At 44.7% G+C, this 24,650-nt stretch overlaps 1 protein-coding gene across 7 annotated transcripts in view; it reads right to left on the bottom strand.

The window, feature by feature from the left end:
* TTLL11 (tubulin tyrosine ligase like 11) overlaps window positions 1-24,650 on the bottom strand; it is a 261,701-nt gene that overhangs the window by 31,811 nt on the left and 205,240 nt on the right. For all 7 annotated transcript variants that reach the window (XM_067040798.1, XM_067040800.1, XM_067040799.1 and 4 more), the window contains one exon: window positions 21,227-21,333. In XM_067040798.1, the coding sequence (XP_066896899.1) occupies window positions 21,227-21,333 (107 nt within the window). The remainder of the gene's footprint in view (window positions 1-21,226; window positions 21,334-24,650) is intronic.

Genomic DNA, 24,650 nt, shown 5'->3' with positions numbered 1-24,650 from the left:
CCATGGGGCAAAGGATGGAGCAGCGTGCAGGTTTTATCATGTGACTGTGCACTGACTATTTCAAAAAGAAATGTGTCTAAATTACTCCTACAAAGACCTAAGAAAGGGAGCAAAGTGAGGAGGTAGAAAGCCAATGGACAGCAGCTAGTTCGGGGTCTCAGTGTTCCTCATCTGTAAAGCAAGGGGGTTGAATAGATGATCTCTAAGGCCTCTCTAGTTTTAAAGGCTATGGTTCCACACCAGTAAGATGAGCACACTTTAAAGGGTGCTACCAGTGAATATTGAAGGTGGCCCCAAGCGAGAGATAAGTGGCTCATGAGGTTCTCACTTGACTCTCCGGTTAAATGATTAAGCCCAGATTTCACCAGGAATTCCATGGAAAATCTCTGAAAGGGCCCGTATGGTAAACACGTTTGGAATGCTTGTGATTGGTACAGTTTCTCAAAGACCATTGGAGTCTGAAGACAGAATTTGGGCTCTACCACCCATCAGCTGGGTGACCCTGAGCCCATTGCTTAACTTCTCTGAGCTTCATCTCTCTTCTCTGTGACCAGGTTGGCGTGAAAAGTGCAAATGCGTAAAGAGGACTTCCGGTTTCAGCTCTGACACAGAAAGAGCTTGAAAGGCATCACTCCCACCCTTACAATAAGAGAAAAAGATGAGCAAACTGGAAATCGATGGTTTTTCTTACATCCATCAGAGAAATAAGGTCACAGGGCAAACTGTCCCCCTAAAAACTGGACAGACAAGTGAATGTGTAGAAGCACAGCTGAAACCAGCTTACTGGGAGCAGAAGTTGCTAGAGCCAGTAACTGGTAGGAACACTTAATTGGTGATTCAAGAATTGCTGGAGGCTGACTATGGACTAGATGGAGAGTTAGAAATTCCTGGGGGCTCAGTTTTAGGGGGTCCCCCACACTTTACCACCAGAACCCAACCAGGTTCTAAAAGTGACTATAGGAGAAAAATCCCTCTTGCTTCAGGCAGGGATGAGGGGAAGGTAATCATTTTGAAATATGCCCGGAGTGTTCTTCATAACAAAGGCCTGCCCTCAAGGGGAACTGCTTTACCAGAGGCTTATCTGACCTGAGGGAAGGGCAATTAGACAACTTCAGGCTCTCTCTTCCTTCTTTCTCACATAAGGAAAGAAAAAAAAAAAGGCTAAGAAACACTTCTGAACATCACAGTACAAGTACTCAAGCCCACTAAGAAACTGAGATTTAACCATAAGATTATCAAATGCTTTCTCTCCCCAGCAAATTACCACCACATCAACAGGGCTCCAATATTACAACAGTGGATACAACCGAGAGCTGAGAAACAATTTAAGAAGGATTGTTTAAGGAAACCCAAAGACAATTGGGGGTTGAAAATAAAACCAAGGAAACTGAAGCCTCTGGTACCTACAGCTGCAGCAAACATTAAATACAGCCCAGCTCCCAGCCAGGTTAACATAAAACCTTACACTTAAAGCCTGATTGCCTCAGTTCTTAGTACCTGATATGTCATGTGCAGCTTTCAACCCAAAATTACAAGACCTGCTAAAAGATGAGAAAAAACCATGGTCTGAAGAGACAAAGTAAGCATCAAAATCAGACTCAGATATGAAACAGATGTTGGAATTATCTGACAGAGAATTAAAAATAATGATGACTGGGGCTTCCCTGGTGGCGTAGTGGTTGAGAATCTGCCTGCTAATGCAGGGGACACAGGTTCGAGCCCTGGTCTGGGAAGATCCCACATGCCGCGGAGCAACTAGGCCGGTGAGCCACAACTACTGAGCCTGTGCATCTGGAGCCTGTGCTCTGCAACAAGAGAGGCTGTGACAGTGAGAGGCCCGCGCACCGCGATGAAGAGAGGCCCCCGCTCGCCACAACTAGAGAAAGCCCTCGCGCAGAAACGAAGACCCAACACAGCCAAAAATAAATAAATAAACAAATGTGGGGTTTAAAAAAAATAATAATAATGATGATTAATATATTAAGGCTCTGATGGAAGAAGTAGGCAACATTCAAGAACAGATGGGCAATGTAAGGAGAGAGATGGCTACTCTAAGAAAGAATCAAAAGGAAATGCTAGAAATTAAAAACACCATAACAGAAATGAAGAAAGCTCTCAATGGGCTCAGAAATAGACTAGACATAGCTAAGGAAAGAATCAGTGAGCCTGAAGATATGTCAATAGAAATGTCCCAAACTTGAAACTGAGCAGGACCCTGTGGGGCCCCTGGGCATGGAAGCATTTCTGTCCCCGGTTTCTTGTTTGTAGGGAATAGACTCCATGACCTTCCCTGAGTCCCAAAGGGCAGAGTCAAACAGTTGTTAATCAAGGAAGGAGGGGATGCAGAGACAAGGGAGGAGTAGCCAAGAAACAATAGGATAGCCTTGGGGCAGGGTCCTCATTCTGCCTCAAGGGATACACATAAAAATATATTAAAGCTCTTCTGCAGAACTAAAACCCCCACCAAATGGAAGATGCTAACTACTTGATGAAACTTTCTTCAGAGAAGATCAGGAGACCACCTGAGGCCAGATGAAAGGAATCACAGAAGCTCATCAGGAAATCACCTGAGGCCAGATTAAAGGAATACAGGCCCTGCACACACACACATCCTTATCAGCAACGGCTGCCTTTGAACTATTGCTATAAAACTCCTCACCAAATTCCCCTGGGTGGGTTGGACACAGTTTTACAGGGCAAAAGCCCACTGTATTTCCCTTTGCCTGGCAAAACAATAAAGCTATTCTTTTCTACTTCATCCAAAACTCTGTCTCCAAGATTTGGTTCAGCACCAGTGCACAGAGGTCGAGCTTTCAGCACCAAACTGAAATGAGAAGAGAAAAATGAATGAAAAAAAAAAAAAAACCTGAGGGACTACTCTGGTGGCACAGTGGTTAAGAATCTGCCTGCCAATGCAGGGGACACTGGTTCAAGCCCTGGTCCGGGAAGATCCCACATGCCATGGAGCAACAAGGCCCGTGCACCACAACTACTGAGCCTGCGCTCTAAAGCCCGCGAGCCACAACTAGAGCCCATGTGCCACAACTACTGAAGCCTGCATGCCTAGAGCCTGTGCTCTGCAGCAAGAGAAGCCACCGCAATGAGAAGCCCACGCACTGCAATGAAGAGTAGCCTCCGCCCACCGCAACTACAGAAAGCCCGCGAAGAGCAACGAAGACCCCATGCAGCCAAAAATGAATAAATAAATAAACAAATAAATAAAATAAAATAAAAATACAAAAAACCCCTGAATGTCCAGGAACAGTATCTTTGGACAACCTAGAAGAAATGGATAAATTCATAGAAACAAACAACCTACCAAGACTTAGTCAAGATGAAATAGACAATGAACAGACCAATTACTAGTAGGGAGATTGAATCAGTAATCAAAAACCTTCCAACAAACAAAAGTCCAGGACCAGACGGCTTCACAGGCAAATTCTATCAAACATTTAGGGAGAGCTAACACCTTCTCAAACTCTTCCAAAAAATAGGAGATGAGGGAACTCTTCCAAACTCATTTTATGAGGCCAGTGTTATCCTGATACCAAAATCAGACAAGGATGCCACAAGAAAAAAATAAGTATAGGCCAATACCCTTGATGAACATGCAAAAATCCTCAACAAAATATTAGCAAACTGAATTCAACAATACATTAAAAGGATCATACACTATGATCGAGTGAGATTTATTCCAGGAATACAAAGGATGGTTCACCATCTGCAAATCAGTCAATGTTGTATACCACATTAATAAGGTTAAAAATCATATGATTATCTCAATAGATGCAGAAAAAGCATTTGACAAAGTGTAACATCCATTTATGATAAAAGAAACTCTCAACAAATCAGGTATAGAGAGAAGATACCTCAACAGAATAAAGGTCATATATGACAAGCCCTCAGCTAACATCATACTCAATGGTGAGAAGCTGAAAGCTTTTCCTCTAAGGGCAGGAGCAAGACAAAGATGTCCACTCTTACCAATTTAATTCAACATAGTATTGGAAGTCCTATCCTGAGCAATTAGTCAAGAAAAAGAAATAAAAGGAATCAAAATTGGAAAGGAAAAAGTAAAATTGTCACTATTTGCAGATGACATGATATTATATATGGAAAACCCTAAAGACTCCATCAAAAAACTGCTAGAACTAATAAATGAATTCACTTAAGTTACAGGATACAAAACCAATACACAACAATCTGTTGCTTTCTATACACTAATAACAAACTATCAGAAAGAGAAATTAAGAAAACAATCCCATTTACAATTGCATCAAAAAGAATAAAATACTCAGGAATAAATTTAACCAAGGAGTTGAAAGATCTGTATATTGAAAACTGTAAGGTATCAGTGAAAGAAACTGAAGACAAATGAATGCAAAAATATTCTGTACTCATGGATTGGAATCATTAATATTGTTAAAATGTCCATACTACCCAAAGCAATATACAGATTCAATGCAATCTGTATCAAAATCCCAATGACATTTTCCATAGAAATAGAACAAACAATCCTAAAATTTGTATGGAACCAAAAAAGACTCTAAATAGCCAAAGCAATCTTGAGAAAGAAGAACAAAGCTGTGGGCATCACACTTCCTGATTTCAAACTATATTACAAAGCTATAGTAGTGAAAACTGATGGTGCTGGGATAAAAACAGACACATAGATCAATGGAACAGAAGAGAGAGTCCAGAAATAAACCCATACATATATGGTCAATTAATTTACAACAAAAGAGTAGAGAATAAACAATGGGGAAAGGACAGTTTCTTCAAGAAATGGTGTTGGGAAAATCGGACAGCCACATGCAAAAGAATGAAACTGGACCACCATCTAACACCATACACAAAAGTTAATTCAAAATGAATTAAAGACTCAAAACTAAGACCTGAAACCATTAAACTCCTAGAGGAAAACATAGGCGGTAAGCTCCTTGATATAGGTCTTGGCTATAGCTTTTTAATCTGACACCAAAAGCAGAAATGAACATCAAATTTAAAAGTTTCTTTGCACAGCAAAGGAAACCACCAACAAAATGAAAAGGCAACCTACTGAATGGGAGAAAATAACTTCAAATTATATATCTGGTAAGGGGCTAATATTCAAAGCATATAAAGAACTCATACAACTCAATGGCAAAAAATTCCAAAGAATCTGATTTAAAAATGGGCAGAAGATCTGAACAGACATTTGTCAAAAGAAGCCAACAGGTATCTGAAAAGATGTGCAACATCATTAATAATCAGGGAAATGCAAATCAAAACCACAATGAGACAGCACCTCATGCCTATTAGAATGGCTATTATCAAATAGATAAGAAATAATGAGTGTTGGCAAGAATATGGAGAAAAGGGAATCCTTGTGCCCTGTTGGTGGGAATGTAAAATGGTGCAGCCACTGTGGAAAACAGTATGGAGGCTCCATAAAAGATTAAAAATAGAACTATAATATGATCCAGCAATTCCACTTCTGGGTATTTATCTGAAGAAAATGAAAACATTAACTCAAAAAGATATATGCACTCCCATGTTCATTACAGCATTATTTACAATAGCCGAGATATAGACACAACCTAAGTGTCCACTGATGGATGACTGGATAAAGACATTGTAATATGACTATTATTCAGCAATAAAAGAGAATAAAATTGTACCATTTGCAATAACATGGATGGAGCTCAAGGGCATTATGCTAAGTGAAATAAGACAGAACAGAGAAAGACAAATACTGTGCATCTCTCTTATATATGGAATCTAAAACAAAAACAAAAAACAAATTTAAAAAACCAACCCAAGTTCATAGATAACAGAACAAATTGGTGGTTGCCAAAGGTGGGGCGTGGAGGGGGGAGAAATGGGTGAACTGTTTTTGTTTTTTAGTATAAATAAATTGAATTTTTAAAAAAAGAATAAAGTAAAGGAGAATGTCTTGGAACAGCGGGACAATACAAAAGGCTTGAAATACAATGGGGATACCAGAAGGAGAAAAAAGAAAGGAACAGAAGAGATATTTGAAGTAATAATAGCTGAGAATTTTCCAAAATTAATGAGACATCCAAACCACAGATCCAAGAAGGTCAGAGAATGACAAGCAGGAGAAATACCAAAAAATTAACACCTATACATATCATATTCAAACTGTAGAAAACCAGAGACAGAGAAAACCTTGACAGACGCCAGAGGGGAAAAACACCTTACCTATAGAGGAATAAGAAAAAAATTACATCAGCATCTCATCAGAAACCATGCAAGAAGAGAGAGGAGTGAAATATCTTAAATGTTGAAAGAAAAATCCCATAAACCTAGAATTCTGTATCCAGAGAAATTATCCTTCAAAGGTGAAGGAGAAATACTTTCTCAAACAAAAACTGAAGGAACTTGTTGCCCATAGACTTGCCTTGCAAGCAATGTTCAAAGAAGCTCTTCAGAGAGAAAGAAAATGATCTAGGTCAGAAACTCAGATGTACATAAAGAAAAGAAGAGCATCAGAAAAAGAATAAATGAAGGTAAAATAAATCTTTTTTATTTTTTTATTCTTAGCTGATCTAACAGATAACTGTTTGTTCAAAGTAATAATAGCAACAATGTGTTGGGTGATTATAGCTTAGGAATAAGTGAAATGAGTAACAGCAAAGTTATTAGGGAAGGGGGGAGGAATTGGGAGTACTCTTTTATAAGGAACTTACACTCTCTGGGAAGTTGTATAGCACTATTTGAAAATGGGCTTATTAGCTGAAAAAGTACATTGCAAACTCTAGGACAACCACTAATTTTTTTTTTTTTGTGGTACGCGGGCCTCTCACTGTTGCGGCCTCTCCCATTGCGGAGCACAGGCTCCGGACGCGCAGGCCACGGGCCCAGCCGCTCCGCGTCATGGACAACCACTAATTTTTAAAGAAGAAGTATAACTGATATATTAAGAGAGAAAATGAAATCATATAAAATGCTCAATTAAAACCAGATAAGGCAGAAAAAGAGGGGAAGATAAAAAAAGAAACAAAGAACAAGGGAAATAAATGGAAAACAGTTACTAACATGGTAAATAGTAATCCAGCTACAGCAATAATCACTTTAAGTGTGAATGGTTTAAATACATTAATTACAAGACAGAGATTGTTAGGGTGGATTTTAAAAAGCAAAATCCAACTATATATTGTTTACAAGAAACCCTCTTTAAACATAAAGACATAGATAAAAAGTAAAGGGATGTTGAAAGATATATCATGCTAACACTAAAAAAAAAAAAAAGCTGGAGTAGCTATATTAATTTCAGACAACGCAGACTGCAGAACAAAGAAAACTATCAGGGATAAAGGTGGGCATTATTTAATGATAAAGGGGTCAATTCTCCAAGAAGACAACAATCCTTATCATGTATGTAGCTAAAAACAGAGTGTCAAAATATGTGAGGTAAAACAGATAGAACTGCAAGGGAAAATAGACAAATCCACTATTATAGTTGGAGATTTCAACACCCCTCTATAAGTAATTGACAGATCCAGCAGGCAGAAAATTGGTAAGGATATAGTTGAACTGAACAGAACCATCAATCAACTGGATCTAATTGACATGTATAAAATACCTTATTCAACAAGAGCAGAATACACATTATTTTCAGTTCACACAGAACATTTACCAAGATAGACTATATTCTCAGCCATAAAACATAACTTAACAAATTTAAAAGAACAGAAATCATACAAAGTATGCTCTCATACCACAATGAAATTAAACTAAAGATCAATAACAGAAAGACAGCTGAAAATTCTCCACATATTTGGAGATTAAATAGCACATGTCTAAACAATACATGGGTCAAAAAATAAGTCTCAAGAGAAATTTAAAAATATTTTAAATAAGTGAAAATGAAAATAGAACTTACTGAATTTTGTGGGATGCAGTGAAAGTAGTGCTTAGAAGGACATTTAGAGTCTTGGATGCATATATTAAACAAAATGAAAGATCTTAAATCAATTATCTAAACTCCCATCTTAGGAAACTAGAAAAAGAAGAGCAAATTAAATCCAAAGTAAGCAGAAGAAAAGAAATAACAAAAACTAGAGCACAAATCAATGAAATTAAAAACAGGAAAGCACTAAAGAAAATCAATTAAGCCAAAAGCTGGTTCTATAAAAAGATCAATGAAACTGATAAACCTCTAGCCAGGCTAAGCAAGAAAAAAAGAGAGAAAATTACTAGACTACTAATTAGTAATTAAAATTACTAATATAAGAAATGAAAGGGGGTTATCACTACTGATCCCACAGACATTAAAAGGATAATAAAGGAATATTATGAATAACTTTGTGTCCACAAATTTGATAACTTAGATGAAATGGACCAATTTCTCTTTTTTAAAAATTAATTGATTTATTTTTGGCTGTGTTGGGTCTTCATTGCTGTGGGTGGGCTTTCTCTAAGTTGTGGTGAGTGGGGGCTGCTCTTTGTTGCGGTGCGCGGGCTTCTCACTGTGGTGGCTTCTCTCGTTGTGGAGCATGGGCTCTAGGCATGTGGGCTCAGTAGTTGTGGCTCGCAGGCTTTAGAGCACAGGCTCAGTAGTTGTGGCACACGGGCTTAGTTGCTCCGCGGCATGTGGGATCTTCCCAGACCAGGACTTGAACTCATGTCCCCTGCATTGGCAGGTGGATTCTTAACCACTGTGCCACCAGGGAAGTCCTGGACCAATTTCTTGAAAAACACAATTCAACAAAGCTCACACAAAGAAAAATAGCTCATCTGTATAGGCTTATATCTATTAAAGAAATTAAATCAATAATTAATAACCTTCTAAAAAAGAAAGCAATAGGCCCTGATGGTTTCACTGATAAATTCTACTAAACATTTAAGAAAGAAATGATGCCAATTCTCTACAATCTCTTACAGAATATAGAAGCAGAGGGAATGTGTTCTAACTCATTTTATGAGGTCAACATTACCCCAATACTAGATAATGGCATTACTAGAAAGGTAAAACTATGGACCAATATCTCTCATAAACATAGATGCAAAAATCCTCAACAAAATATTAGCAAGTGGAATCCAATAATGTATAAGAAGAATTATATACCACAACCAATGAGATTCATTCCAGATATACAAGGCTGCCTCAACATTCAAAAATCAATTAATGTAATCTATCACATCAATAGGCTAAAGAAGAAAAATCATATGATCATGTCAATAGGTGCAGGAAAGGCATTTGACAAAATCCAACACTCATTCATGACAAAAAAGAAAAAAGAAAAAAAAAACCCTAAAACTCTATGCAAGCTAGGAACAGAGGGGAACTTTGTCCATTTGATGATGAATAGCTACAAAAACCCTACAGCTAACTTCATATTTAATGCTGAGAAAATAGGTGCTTTCCACCTAATATTGGGAACAGGACAAGGATGTCCCCTCTCACCACTCCTGTTCAACATTGCACTGGGAGTCTTAGTTAATTCAATAAGACAAGACAAAACAAGACAAGAAGAGAAAAGAAAAGGTATACCAAAAGATTGGAAAGGTAGAAATAAAACTGCCTTTATTCTCAAATGACACGGCTGTCAACGTAGAAAATCCCAATAAATTGACAAACTTCTGGAACCAAGTGATTATAGCGACATTGTAGGGTACAAGATTATTATATAATAGTCAACTGCTTTCCCATATTCCAGCAATGAACACTTGGAATTTTAAATTAAAAACACAACATCATTTATATTAGCACCCAAGTAAAGTAAAAGAAAATAAAATACTTAGGTATAAATCTAACAGAACATATGGAAGATACATATGAAGAAAACTAAGAAACCTGAATGACAAAAATAAAAGATCTAAATAAATGGAGAGATATTTCATGTTCATGAATAGGAAGACTCAATATTGTTAAGATGGTAGTTCTTCCCAACTCAATCTATAGATTCAACAAAATCCAAATTAAAATCCCAGCAAGTTATTTGGTGAATATTGACCAGCTGATTCTAAAATTTATATGGGAAAGGTAAAAGACCAGAATAGCCAACACAATCCTAAAGAAGAAGAACATAGAGGACTGACACTACCCAATTTCAAAACTTACTATAGTTACAGTAATCAAAACAACACAGTATTAGTGAAAGAACAGACAACTAGATCAATGGAACAGAATACAGAGCCCAGAAATAGACTCACACAAATATAATCAACTGATCTTTGACAAAGGAACAAAGGAAATTCAATGGAGAAAGGACAGTCTTTTCAACAAATGGTGTTGGAACAAGTGGATATCCATATTTAAAAGAAAGAAAAAAAAAGAATCTAGACACAGAGCTTGCACCTTTCACAAAAATTAACCCAAAATGGATCACAGACATAAATGTAAAGTGCAAAACTGTACAAGTTGTAGAAGATAACAGGAGAAAATCTAGGGGACCTTGGATTTGGCTATGAAGTTTTAGACACAACAACAAAAGCAAAATCCCTGAAAGAAAAAATTGATGTTAGACCTTATTAAAATTAAAAATTTCTGCTCTGTACAGACACTGTTAAGAGAATGAAAAGATAAGCCACATAAACTGGGAGAAAATATTTGCAAAAGACATATATGATAAAAGACTTGTATCCAAAATATACAAAGAACTCTTAAAACTCAACAATAAGAAAAAAAAGTGGGCAAAGATCTGGACATCTCATCAAAGAAGATATACAAATGGCAAATAAGCATATGAAAAAATGCTCAACATCATATGTCTTTAGGAAATTGCCAATTAAAACAATGTGGTATACCACTACACACCTATTACAATGGCTAAATTTTAAAAACTGACAATACTAAGTGTTGTCAAGGATGTGGAGCAACCGGAACTCTCATTCATTGCCGGTGGGAGTGTGAAATGGTACAGCCATTTTGAAAGACAGTTTGGCAGTTTCTTAAAAAGCTAAACGTAGTCTTACCATACGATCCAGCAATCACATTCCTAGGTATCTGCCCATTTTGAAAACGTATGTCCACACACAAAAAAACTGCACACAAATGTTTATAGCAGCTTTACTCATAATTGTCAAAAACTGTACGCAACAGAGATGTCCTTAAATAGGTGAATGGATTAACAAACTCTGGCATATCCACTCAATGGACTTTTACTCACAGAAAAAAGAAATGAGCTATCAAGCCACAAAAAGACATGGAGGACCTTTAAATGCACATTGCTAAGTGAAAGAAGCCAGTACTGAAAAGGCTACATACTGTGCGATTCCAACGATATGACATTCAGAAAAAGGCAAAACTATGAAGAGAGTAAAAAGATCAGTGGATGCCAGGGATTCAGGGTGGCGGAGGATGAATAGGTGGGACACAGGGGATTTTTAGGGCAGTGAAAACATTCTGTATGGTACTGTACTGGATACATTACATTATGCAGTTGTCAAAACACATAGGATGTACAACACAGAGTGAACTTTAAACTATGGACTTTAATAATAATATATTAATATTTGTTTATTAACTGACAAACGTGTACTAATGCAAGATACTATAGAGGAAAGAGTATGTGTTTGGGGAGTATATGGGAATTCTCTGTACTATCTGCTCAATTTTTCTGTAAATCTAAAACTGTTTCAAAGGGGTTTCCCTGGTGGCTCAGTGGTTAAGAATCCGCTGCTAATGTAGGGGACATGGGTTCGAGCCCTGGTCCAGGAAGATCCCACATGCTGCAGAAGAAGTAAGCCCGTGAGCCACAACTACCGAGCCTGCGCTCTAGAGTCCGCGAGCCACAACCACTGAGCCCACGTGCCACAACTACTGAAGCCCGCGCACCTAGAGCCTGTGCTCCGCAACAAGAGAAGGCCCCGCTCGCCACAACCAGAGGAAGCCCGTGTGCAGCAATGAAGACCCAACACAGCCCCAAATAAATAAATAAATAAATTTATTTAAAAAAAACACTTTTCCAAAAAAATTCTCTATTAATTTTTTAAAACCCATAAATGTCGCTCATATTTGTGTCAATCACCAGGAGTCACATTAAGGGGCAGCATGTTGGAGAAGATTTAGTTAGAAGACGTGGGTCCTTGTCCAAGCACTGCTGTTTACTATTGAGGTGCCTTTGGAGGTGGCCCCAACCAGTCCAATTCTCCTTTCCTCAGCTCTAAATAGCGGTGCTGTGAGGAGTGTCAAGTGCAGAGCTTTGTAGCGGTAAAGCCCGTGTGACCCTGTATCCTGACTCCTTGGTAGTAGAGGAGCCGATGGGGGGAGGGGTTGCGGAGGATGCATCCGTCGTTGGCCACGTCTCCCTGATGGTCTTACCAAACACAGCTCCGCCCACCTTACGGATGCCTCAGCCCGGGGATATTCGGGGATTGGCAGTAGTCCTTCCATCTTTACACATTAGTGTTGTCACTTCCTGAGGCTGCACAAGATGGAGGCTAAAGACCGGTTCCTGCTCTGTCCCTGACCCCTCTTTGCCACTCTGAGCCTCGGTTTCCTCCTCCCTGAGTGGGGTCGTGGGAACAAGAACACGCTCAGGGGGAGCGTGAGCTTTCAGTGCACAAGCGGATTGGAAGACTCTTTTGTAATCTGAAAGCACGCACACACGTCAAGAATGACAACGGTGGTTAAAACAAAGTAAAAGAAGAGCCAGGGGTACACTTACAAACTAAAGCCTTACAACAAACCAAGCTGGATGTCCCTGGCCCGTTTTAAAGGAAACTGTGGCTCTTGGAGCTGAAGTGCCCCCACCCCCGACCCTGGGCTCCAAGATGGGAGGTGCAAGGAACCAAACTCAGCCTGGCTGACTCGCTGGTTCATGGCTCATGCTTTTCCCACACCCTGCATCCTGCTGCCACCGTTCCTGTAAGATCTGGGATGAAGAAAAGGAAATAGCTGCATAAAAAAATCCATCCCACTTTTTTCCTTTTGTCTCTTTTTTTTGGGGGGGGGGGTTAGGACCAGACAGTGGCGGAGATCCTGTTCCCATGCCCTGGAGGTGATGCACAGGAAGATGAAGATCAGGAGCTCCAATGAATGGGCTGTGGCGGTGATCACACGTCTCCAGGCGACACTCGCCGAGGGGACAGTCATTACAGAAGGTGCAGCCTGCACGGCAGCAGCCCCCGATAAGCGTCTGTGCGGGGAGGGCGAGCTGGCATTTCTGTTGGCTCACTTGCTTTTATTAAAAATAATTCTGACACTGACTATTTTGTAAGCGTGTAGGGCACACATCCAGGGAGGCCCATCTGACTTTGAGATAATTTCAAGGCTGAAGAACATCGCTCGTGCCAGACACGGTGCGAGGCACCGCGTGAAACCCGCCTCCTGTACCGAGGAGGGAGGGGGCCATCCATGTATATGTATAAGTGAGGCTTCGCTAAACCTTCCAAGTAAAAATACTTTTAAATATTTCAGTACGTTGTTAACCACATACATTTCAGTTGGGGCTCATTCCAGCTGAGGAAAGTAGAGGAGGCAGATGATTTGCATAAGTCGACTGAGGAAATTTGGTGAGAGACAGTAACGAGACTCAGACACCCACAGATGTCAGCTGATCGTCAGGGTCCCGTCCCTCGTCCATCCCGCACACGTTTGCTGAGCACCTACTATGTGCCAGGCACAGAGCTAGGCTTCGTTAAGGCAGGAACAGCTTGGCGTCATGGAGGTTGGTCCAGCTCAAGGGGCGGATGCCACACACTCATTCCACGGTGTTTACTTCGCACTGTGATCGCTGTTGGCGAGGAGCGGGGCTGGATGCTGCAGGAGCCCGTGGGAAGGGAGACCTGGCCTTGCGAGGAGGGCCTGGGCAGTGGTGTGTGAGGGGTGGGGGCTTCAGGCAGAGGCAAGTGGCCCCGATGGAGGTCCTCCGAAGTGGCCGGCCACCTTGGCTGGAACGAGTGAGCGTGGGGCTAGTGACCGGAGGGGTGGCTGCACAGGGGGAAGGGTCCTCACTCGCTCGCCTGGGGTTGTAGTCGTGAGACCGGCGACTGAAGGCGGCTGATGGTGGACTCCGGGTTGAGAGGTGATACAGGAGGAGGGCTGGAGGCCGCTGCGGCCAGCCAAGGGCAGGAGCACCCACAGTGTGAGAGCAGACGTGCAGAGGAGAGGGGAAAGCTGGTCTTTGGAGACCGTGGCACACGTGGAGAGAAACTGGCCCTGACTCTCCAGGCCCGGCAGCCCTGAAGCTGGCAGTGCTGCATTTCTTGCTAAAGGTCCCCAGCTCCACACTATCCACCCCCCACCCCTACTTTCCTTGAGTTGGACACATGGGTTCCTCTTCCCAGCCAACGCTCCAACAGCGCTGTGTAGGACAAAGAGGCAGGGCGGTGAGGATGGGACAGCCAGGCACTGGTCTGTTGATAGCAGCCACCCGGGCCAAAGGCGGGTGAGGGCCGTCTTGGAGGGAAAGGAGGGGAGGCCCTGGCACTCTGTCGGCTCCAAGGGAAGGCCTGCTGCCACCACATCCCATCCCTCCCACGGGCTGCGAGTGTCTCCAGGCAGACGTTTCTTCCTGTGTGTTCCCAGCACCTGCAGAGCGCCTGGCACGAGTAGGTGCGCAGGAAGCATGTCCCGGGAGAGGGGTGCAGTCAGAGCCAGGTGATGTCAACGGAAGAAGCCCCTGTTTACTGAGCATTTCCTACTCAGACCGTGCTCTGAGAACTTTCTGCTTTGTCCCATTTCAGCCATATCAATGTTCTTATGAAGGGGGCACCATTATTATCTCCCCTTTTCAGAAGATGAATGGGAGGCTCCGAGGAAGTTACATAAACCTGCGGAGACTACAGAGCTTGCAATTTACGGGTCTCCGATTTGAGGCCAGGTTTGTCTGATCCCAGAGCCGGTGGCCTTGGTTATACCACCAGTCAAACCCAGGCAGCCCCACGAAGGCGGGCATGTAGCTCAGGAGTTCTTCAAGCAGTGGAAGAAATGTTTCTTATTTTGGCCACAGTCTACAGCACATATGAGACTTTAAACTATGCCACCCTGATTTTTCCTCTGCAAGCAAGGTGTGGGCCGAACACGCATACGTGGGTGTCGCATGTGTGCTCACGTGGGTGGCAAAGACTCTCCAGTCCATTTTCTCTCTTGCTTTGCAATCACGTTTCCATTGCTTACTGGGAGGGCCTCTAGTTTATATTTTAAAACAGCAAAACATCTGGCTGAGAAGTGAACAAAGCTGTTCTGAAGCCCCTAGCTGTGGGTTGTGGGTTAGATGGACCAGACACCTAGATGCTGGGCTCAAGTGTTCCCTTTGCAAGTGAAATGTCTGTCTCTCACAGATGATGCCATGATACTGCCTTTAATTGCCTAATCGTGATGCTGTCCTAGTCTCCCGCCACAGAGAAGTGAATTCCACTCTGGGAAGAGTAGAGAGCAGAGTCTCAATGATAAGGAATTGTTCGTGAGTGCCAATTTACATAACATAACTGCCTCTTCACTGACAAATGTGTTTCTTCGTTTGGTTCTGGGCAATGAGAGGGCTACTACACCCCAAGTTTGCTGATAACACAAACAGATTTCTGTGCTCTGCTAGAAATTCTTTTATAGATTTTTCTTTTTTAGATTTCTGTGCTCTGCTAGAAATTCTAGAATTGGAAACTGAAACCTTTTTTTTTTTTTAAAGGACAATTGACAATTACACTGGCCTGCTGCAGAGTGTGAGACTGCATATTACGAAATTCCACCAAGCTCCTAAGTAGTCATTGGCATTTTAAGAGAGGAAGACAGTCTATTTAGGGAGCGATGGGCATATGGGATGCAGCTGAGGGCTCCGCAGGTGGAGAGAGGTGGGAAATGGGCTGGTTTGGGGGGAGAGCCATGTGTTAAACGTGTGTGATCGTCGAGTCCCAGCTTTTGCATTGGGTCACGGGAGTGTGTGGATGCTTATTTCATTATTAAAAATAACGAATTCATGGGCTTCCCTGGTGGCGCAGTGGTTGAGAATCCGCCTGCCGATGCAGGAGACACGGGTTCGTGCCCTGGTCCGGGAAGATCCCACATGCCGCGGAGCAACTGAGCCCGTGAGCCATGGCCGCTGAGCCTGTGCGTCCGGAGCCTGTGCTCCGCAACGGGAGAGGCCACAACAGTGAGAGGCCCGCATACCGCAAAAAAAAAAAAAAAAAAAAAAAAAAATAACGAATTCAGAAAGCTAACTAAATAGAGCAGGCTATGCGTGGACCAGGATGGAAGTGTCTCACGAACCAAGGATTATGACTAACCCAGTTCTGTGCACCTGAGGTCCAATTTAAAAAAGCAATCAATAACGAGCCTATTTAAAAGGATGGTCTGAGATTTAGATTTCATAATATGTATGCTTTTTCTTACTGTGGTTTTTTTTTTTTCGTCTCTAGTCTTTTTAAACACCACTTTTTCTTCTCCATTTCAGCAGCAGGGTCTCCTCATGCAGGTGAAATAAAGGTTCTTAAGGGCCTTGAGCGTCGGGAATCTGGTTAAGCCCCTTGGTGGGTGGCACCAAAGTCTCATTAGGGCGGAAGGAAGGTCTGGGCCGGCTTCCAGAAAGGAAAGGTGCATCAGCTCTTGGACACACTGGGGTTTGGGTCGGGGTGATGGTCCTATTCAAATGGACTGGCATTTTACACTGGACAATAGGAAAGCAGGGGGAGACCCCTATAGACCACCGCTAGTATAAGCCACGGTTCTCACACTCAGAAGGCCCTGCTTTGGGGACGGGGGACATTTTTTATACTGGCATTCGTCTGCTCATCGAACATCCACTGGGCACCCAGTGAGATGCTTTTGTGCGCTCTGGTCGACGTGCCGGGCCCTCGGGGATACAGAACGAGTAGCGAGCACCTTTTCTGGGTCGCCCGCCATGCTAAGTGCTTTGCTCGTGTTCTCTCCTCACCCGCATGGCTCCCTCCTTTGTTGCGTCCCCCATGGGAGCTCTGGCCACCCTCCGTTACAACTGTCAACTGCGCATGCTTTTTATTTGTGTGGCTGGAGACGCTGGGTGGAATGGAAGGGCCAAGGATGAGCTCTGAAGGCAGGCTGTTCTTGGTTCAGGTCCCAGGCTCCCCACTGAAAGACTTGACACGCTTGCTTAAATTCACCCCTTTGAGCCTCAGCTTTCTCATCTGTCAAATGGGAATAGCCAGCCTTACCTCACAGGGCTGCGTGAGAGTTAGATGAAGCAATTCATAACAAGCATCTTTGATTTCTGTCATGTAGTAAATGTTCAGTACATAATCTCTATTATTTTTTTTTCTTCCTTGAGCATAGGGTCTGTAAAATAATTTCTCTTTATATTCCAGTAGGGCCCAATACCTGGTAACACATTCATTACCTGTCTGTTGAATGAACGAATGAGTGTGTGCCCTTTGAGACTGAGAGCGCATGGTCTGCCCCTCTTCTGACTTCTTTCTTGCCAGCCCCACAGCAGCTCTAGGGCGGGTAAAGATGGCCCAGCTCCCATGGACTCACACCTCCGACCAGGCCTTTACTTCTTCTGACATCCAGTAGCTTCCTGAATGGTCCTGAGCACGCGGCTGCCTTCAGAAACTCCTTCTCCTTGAGAATCAGAGGTGCTCGAGCAGCTTTCTCAGGAGGCATCTGGGCCCCGGCCTGCACCAGCTAAGTCAGCAGTGGCCCCTGAGCCCACGGGCACAGCCAGCCTTCTCATTCCTGGCTTCAATGCCCAGCCCTCACTGCCTATTCGACCCCCCACCCTGGACGCTATTATTTCCTTTCAGGAGTGATGGAAACAGGAGGAGAGGAGTATAAGCTCCAAGGAGGAAGGGAGGCAGGTGCGTGGACGAGGCACCACCTCCCGCTCCAGTTCTGCCTCCCTTGTGCTCTGTGAACCGACCTCTCACCTCCCTGCCTCACGAGCCCCCATCCCCTCCCCGTCACTCAGATGAACAAGCCCGCTCGGTGTGGTCCTGGGCTGGGGGCAGCGTCCTGGGCCAGGAGGCTGGAGGCTTGAGTGCAGATGCAGCTTCTGCTACCCATGGCTTTGGGATTTCAGACAAGTCACTTTTGCTCTTGGAAACCTCAGAATCCTGCTCTGTAAAATGGGATCTGATCACCCACCTCGAAGGGCTGGTGTGAGAATTAGCAGTGATATTTGTACATTGGAGGTGCTCTCAAAACTGCAGTGACTACCAAGGACTGTTATTCTACACATTCAGGGGCTGAGGCAGGGTGGAAAGGCCTGGAAGATCCCAGATCTGCACATCTGTATGTTCTAAAAATAAGTATTTTTCTCATCTCCTTAGCTTGGTCAGCAGACAGAGAGATGCTGCAGACCCCCAGAAAACCTCACCCGAGCCTGTACCGTGGGCAGCCCCTGTGGATTCCGCTGCTGGGGAGCAATTTGAGAGGCAAACATGTGACCACCTAGAGGGGTGGGATAGGGAGGGTGGGAGGGAGGGTGACACCAGAGGGAAGAGATATGGGAACATATGTATATGTATAGCTGATTCACTTTGTTGCAAAGGAGAAACTAACACACTATTGTAAAACAGTTATACTCAAATAAAGATGTTAAAGAAAATAAAAAATAAAAAAATAAAAGCTTAACCTTCAAAAAAAAAAGGCAAACAAAACACGAAAAGCTACTCAGAATTAACAATGAGGCCAGATGGTAATGCTAGTTTGAAGCAATAAAACATGATAAATATCTGCCTGCCGCTACTCCTGATCAATTTCAATATTTAACAATTCCACTGCCGCCCCTGCCCCCTCATCGGGCCGCCTGCACAGGCTCCTGCAACGACGCCCCGCGTTCGGCTCACAGAGCACGCACGTCTTCACTTTCTGAAGGCGTCAGCGGAGAGCAGGCGGCTCAACTGTCACATGAGCGTCCTCCGTCCTGGAGACGATAATTCATCTGCCTACTTCTAAGACGTTCCATCTCCAGCCTCTCCTGGTTGCCAGGGAAGGATGGAAGGGAGCTCCGACGGCGGAGACGTGATAGGAGCTCCCGCCTTGTCGAATCAGTGAGTATCAGCATCCCCTGAGTTTTGCTTTTGAATTTAAGAAAGGGGAGCAGTAGGGAGCTGGACGGTCATCTTACTTTGGGACCAAGAGCAGGAGGAAGCAACCGGCAGGGGAGGGTGGCAGCTCGGTGTGAAAGCAAGCCTTACCCACCAGCCGTGCCTCTGAGCCTCAATGTCCTTCTCTGTATGAAAGAGATAATCGTGCCTACCTCTGGGAGGAGTCTAGCCAGGCAGTGTGCTCTGCATGTAGGAAACACCCAAGACCGGCAGCTGGAAGCCTCATTATCAAACGTGAAACCACTTAGCAAACGATGCCCAAGTCCTGGCACCTGCAGGAAGGGCTGCTGGTCCTTGGGGTCAGGGAGCTCTAGCCCAGGGCAGACCCGGGGTGCAGGGCAGGGTTCTCCCCAAGGGGAGCCCACTGATAAGATGAACTGTCCACGAGGGCCCCACAGGCTCTCAGACCCTCCGACACAGGGCACCCCGGAGAGCTGGTGTTGCTGGCACCCTTTACGGAGGAGGAAATGGACAGGACGAGGTGAAATGGCTTCTCGCGCTTACATCATAGGAAGTGGCATCGTCGGTTCTAGGCTGGGTCTCCCAACCCCCCTGATTTCAGGTGCTTGCCACCCTATCGCAGGAGAAAACTGCTCCCCGAGGCGCCCCCTCTTTGTGTGTCCTTTTTGCAAGGAGGCAGCCGAGTGGAGGGTGGCCCCCTTGCCATCACCTGAGCTGCAGTTCACTCGGCTGTGAAATGCGAACGTTAATACCTACTGCACTGGTTCACAGCAGAGACGTTTAATGAGGAAATATGCATGAGAGCCCGCTGTAATTTTGTGATGAGCTGAACAAATGTCAGGTATGGTTATTATGGCTTTTTAGAAAAACCCCCTCTGGGAGGAAAAAGATCAGAAATTCTTCCACCGAAGGTGGATTCTTCTTACCGAATCCTTCACCGGCCCCACGTGATCTAGGGGATCAAGATCAAGCTCTTTTGCGTGGCGTTCAAGGCCACGACAGCTCCTGCAACCCCATCTCTGCCTTTTCTCCTTTCCCTCTTTGCTGCAGACCCTCCAGGCTACTTGGGGTGACCTGAGCCTTTCACGTGTGTCTCTGCCTAGACCAGGCAAACAGCCCTGAAGGAGGGGGTGTGTGCCACCCTGTCCCTCGGCTGATCCCACTCGGCTTCTGCGGGAAGTCTTCCTTGGGCCCCCCTTTGCTCAGGAACTCCTCTCTGCTGTGCTTCCCTCCATCCTAGCACGCATCGCACTTGCTACTGCTAAGTTCTCATCTGCCTCCCAACTCTAGAGCCAGTTCCTCCTGGGCCTGAACCAAGTGCTGTTCACTCCAGTCTATCCGGGCCCTGGCCCCGCTTATGCCCAGGAAATGTGCGGCGAGGGATGAACCAACCAACGAATAAGTGACTGTTTCCAACATAAATGGAATCAAAGCTTTAGGCAAGGGATTCCAGCAGTGGAATTAGGATTTGGGTGGGCACAGCCTTGGGAGCAGAAGTCAGGACAGCGCTCCTGAGTTCAAACTCAGCTCCATCCCTCCAGTGATGTCTGGAGCTGGTAGTGTAAGCGAGCCTTCCCAGGACAGACCCTACCCCTCCACCCCCTGTCCTCCACCTGCTTTCTGTTTGTAGAAAAACTTTAGCTTCCTAGGCCTTCCCCAAGTTCCAAAGAATAAATTTAATCAGAGAAGTGAGAAAATGCAGAAACAAAGGAAAACAGTCAAGCAAAACAAAATAATAATAGTTTAGCCATTAAACAAAGTCAAGGACCTTTATTTCCTCCTCAAGGGCTATAGGTAACATTCAGAGCCACGGCCTTTGAGCTGTTTTGCAGATACTAAAGCCCCCGCCAGGTGGAAGAAGTTAACTGCATGCTGCCCACAAGCACGTAGACCCCAGACGGGTTGCAACCAGAAGTTTGATGATGTTGACTCCCGATTGATTACCTCACCACCAACCCATCAGAAGAATGTCCACGAGCTGATCACACACCCCACAGCCCTCTCCATCACCCTGTCTTTAAAAACCTTTCCCTGAAAGCCAATGGGGAGCTCGGGCCTTTTGAGCTGCCCGGACTCCTTGGCCCTGCAATAAACGCTGCCCTTTCCTTCGCCACAACTCTGAGTCAGTAGACTGGCTTTACCACACGCAGGCGAACAGACCCAAGTTTGGTTTGGTAACAATGGGATGACCTTCCTCCTTCCCCCACCTTGACCCTTAACAAGAAGAAACAGATAATGTACCACCCACCCCTCTCTGTCCTCCCACAGGACACGGCAGAGGCCAGTCATCAGGTACCTGAATCCTGGTGGACCATGGTCATGGAGTTCCATCTCCTCGTGATGTCAATGTAGAGGATGTCCACGGCGGCCATGGACAAGCTGCTGCTGCTGAGCTTGCAGTTCCTGCAGAAGACAGGAAAGGACACGTCACTGCCGGATCCGACCCGTCCTGTCCTATCCGGCTTCTGTGCCTTTGCCCGGGCTGTGTTCCCCGCCTGGAAGGCCCTCCCTCCCCACAGCTGGAACTAGTGAAGGGTGAATGGCAGGGAACCATGGGAGAGGAGGCTGAAAATGTGAGTTGAGGTCAGATGCTGTGGGTTCCTGTAATAGGGCTCTAAAGGGCTGGGAGGAGGAGGGACTTTAGGATGGCAAGTCTTGAGTTGAACCTGGCTCTACCACTTAGAAGCAGATGGCTCTGATTAAACTATTTCCCCTTCTTGAGCCTCAGTTTCCTGACCTATAAAACAGGCAGTCTTTATTACAGTCACAGTGGTCTGGAAAGATGGAAAGGCACACTGAAAAGAGCACGATTTGGGCCTCAGACAGACCGGGACTGAAATCCTGGCCCTGCTGCTTTTTCTAGCTGGATGGCTGTGGACCATTTACTTAAATCTTCGGTGCCTCTATTTGCTGGTCTCTCCAATGAAGATAATAGCACCCGCCCACACGGCTGTTGTGAACAGGCCCTGGCACCTGGTTGGGCCATGACAACTGCTGGTTCCCTTCCTGATCTCTCTCTACCTTCCCTCTTCCTCTCAGAGCTACAACCACCTAGGCCCCTTCAGAGGCTGCCTGAGGCTGACCTTTCAGTGAAGGCCCTGTCTGTTCTGGAGAAATGGGGCTTGCTAATCAGAGTGTCTGGATAAAAGAATTTAGGCTCTCTGTTCAGAATGCAGGCAGCCCTCAGCTGGGCCAGAGGCACTTCCCTCCTGAGCCAGATCCTGCCGGGGAGGCGAGTCCCAAGACAGGCTGGATTTGCCCTGGGAATCCCGAAAGCTAGACCCTGGGGCCAGCTGTCTGCTTGGCTGAACGACACTGCATGCTGCTTTCAACTTTCCAAATGTGTCCACGTCCGTCGCCCCAGCTATTTGGTTTCCCATTCGTCATCATCCCTTGCGTGAACAGCTCCCTTAGGAACCCGAGCGGTCGGGGTTTGATTGGCAAGCAGGATTTGGGCATTCCAGAGGCCCCTCCCCAAACCCATGCACACCCCTGACACGTGCCCACGTGTGCCCAGCACGGTGCCTGGACGAGGCTGATGCTCCTTATATGACAGCATCCTCCCTCCCTCCCTCCCTCCTTTCCTTTCTTCCCGGCCTGTATTCCTCAGGCCGTCAATTCACATCCTGCTTCCTCCTGGGCTCCGGCTCTGTATTTCAATCACAAGTCACGGCCGGCAGACTTCAAAGCACATCAGCACACAGTTACTGAGCCTCAGTAGCAACATGTCAGTGGATGCAGAGCTTTTGATGTCGCCCGTCACTGGGATGGCTGTCTCTATTGGGTCCTGCTGGGGACCCGCTCCAGGCTCTCCCAAGGTATATTCTAACAACCGGCACTGTTCATTTCCAAAGCTTCATAAGGAGCGGCTACGGGTTTTCTCTAATTATCGTATATCCATGTCCTCTGGACCACTTGCTCCCCACAAGACAGGGGTTCTGCCTACCTTGCTCTGTGGGTTAATGGAGTATAAAAAGGGAAACCAAACTGACCACTGGTATATAGTTATTTTTTTTCCTGACAGGTAGAAATTAGAAGTGTCAAACCTTTAGTAGGAGTCATAATTTACCAAAAAGGATTCTCCATTTATCCCTTCTCCAAAAGTAACTTACCCTCCCTAGTGATACCTGCAAACACCGTCGATGGTAACATTTGCTCCTGGGGCCGGGGAAGGAGGGATCTGTGCTGGCTGCCCTAGACAGGAAATGCTTGAAAAGAATTTTGATTCTGTAGGCACTTCTTGGGCACCATCTGTATGCCAGGCCCTTTCCTGCCCATTTAGGTCTCTGGATCTTTATAACCACTTTATGAGGGAGGTGTTCTTAGGCCCATTTCCATGATGGGTAAGCTGAGACTCAAGAGAAGGGACATGGCTTGCCCAAGATCACACAGCTGGGATTCACATCCAGGCCTCCCCTGGAGGATAGAGTAGTGGACTTGGGAACTTTGGGGGAGAAATGGTGAGGTGGCCCAGCCCAGAGCTTCAGGAAGAACCCAAGATTCAAGAGACAAAGTCTCAGGTAACCCAGAGAGTCTGGAGCCTCTAGAGAGGCCCTGTTGGGAAGCTTAGGGGGTAAGACAGCAGGGTCACTTGGAGACAGGTTTTCCTACGTTTACCCCCGTACTCACCAAACATCCTTAATGGACTCAAACAGGGAATGTCTCCAAGGGTTAAGATTTTGGAATGAACTTTTCATCCATCCACCCACTCAATATAGAATTTGCTTTGTGTGCACTACGTGTAAGTGGTATTCTGGGCCCGGTAAGTGACGCTGGGGTCCAGATCAGTCTTGGATGCGGCTCTCGGCGGGTAGAAATGATCTCAGAATCTGGGGTAAAAACATGAGGCCTTGGTAGCTCTTTGTCGTTTGAACAGTTTTCCCTTACGCTCTGGGATGCAGTTCTTCAAATGACTGACTAGTGATGGGATAAATTCTCCAGTGGAAGAAAAAGCCAAGAAATATGGCAACACGAGAAGCCAGAAAGATTCCGCAGAAAGGATAGGCTAGAAACGTACATGGAAAAAATGAGCTTTGGAGTCAAAGGCACATGAGTTTGACTCTTGACTCTGCTACGTGACCTTGAGTAGGTCGTTGACATTCTCTGCAATCGAAATGTCCTTATTTGTATGAAGATAAGGCGACTCGCCTTATAAAGCTATTTTAAGGACTAGCTCGGTGCCTGGCACATATGACAGCTCCCAGCCTTCCTCCATGATGTAGAACCAGTTTAAAGAAAGGTTTTTGTCTTGTTTGTTTGTTTTCAGAATCAAAAGAATATGGGCACGTGGGATGGAGAGAATCACAAATCATTCAAGTTCATTAGGAGCCTAAGATTAGAGAGATTTGAAATTATCATTCCCATTTTCTCTCAACAACTAGTGACATCTCATGGGAAATTTAGAAACCAACTTTTTCCACTCCATAAAATCCTGTTTATAGAATTTCTTTTGTGTTCATCCTTCTCTGTGAAAGAAAAGAAGCTTATTTTTCCTGGAGAGGTTTCTGTAAGGTGAAAGCTAACAAATAATCAATATTTGTTTAAAAAAGAAAAAAAAAACAACCCACTCTCTAAACATCTGTGGAGGGAGGGAAAGCCAACTTGGGTTGATAATGTTTCTATTTTTAAAGGCTATTGATATCCCAGGCAGAAAAATCTCGTGATATTACTGGAAAGAGATCATCACAGAACAGGGGAAGTTTCAAAGTCACTGAAGAGTT

Source organism: Kogia breviceps, chromosome 8 (genome assembly GCF_026419965.1).
Source record: "Kogia breviceps isolate mKogBre1 chromosome 8, mKogBre1 haplotype 1, whole genome shotgun sequence".
NCBI classification, from domain to species: domain Eukaryota; kingdom Metazoa; phylum Chordata; class Mammalia; order Artiodactyla; family Physeteridae; genus Kogia; species Kogia breviceps.
Note: the sequence above shows the minus strand (reverse complement) of the source record. Positions and strands in the feature narration are given on the sequence as shown.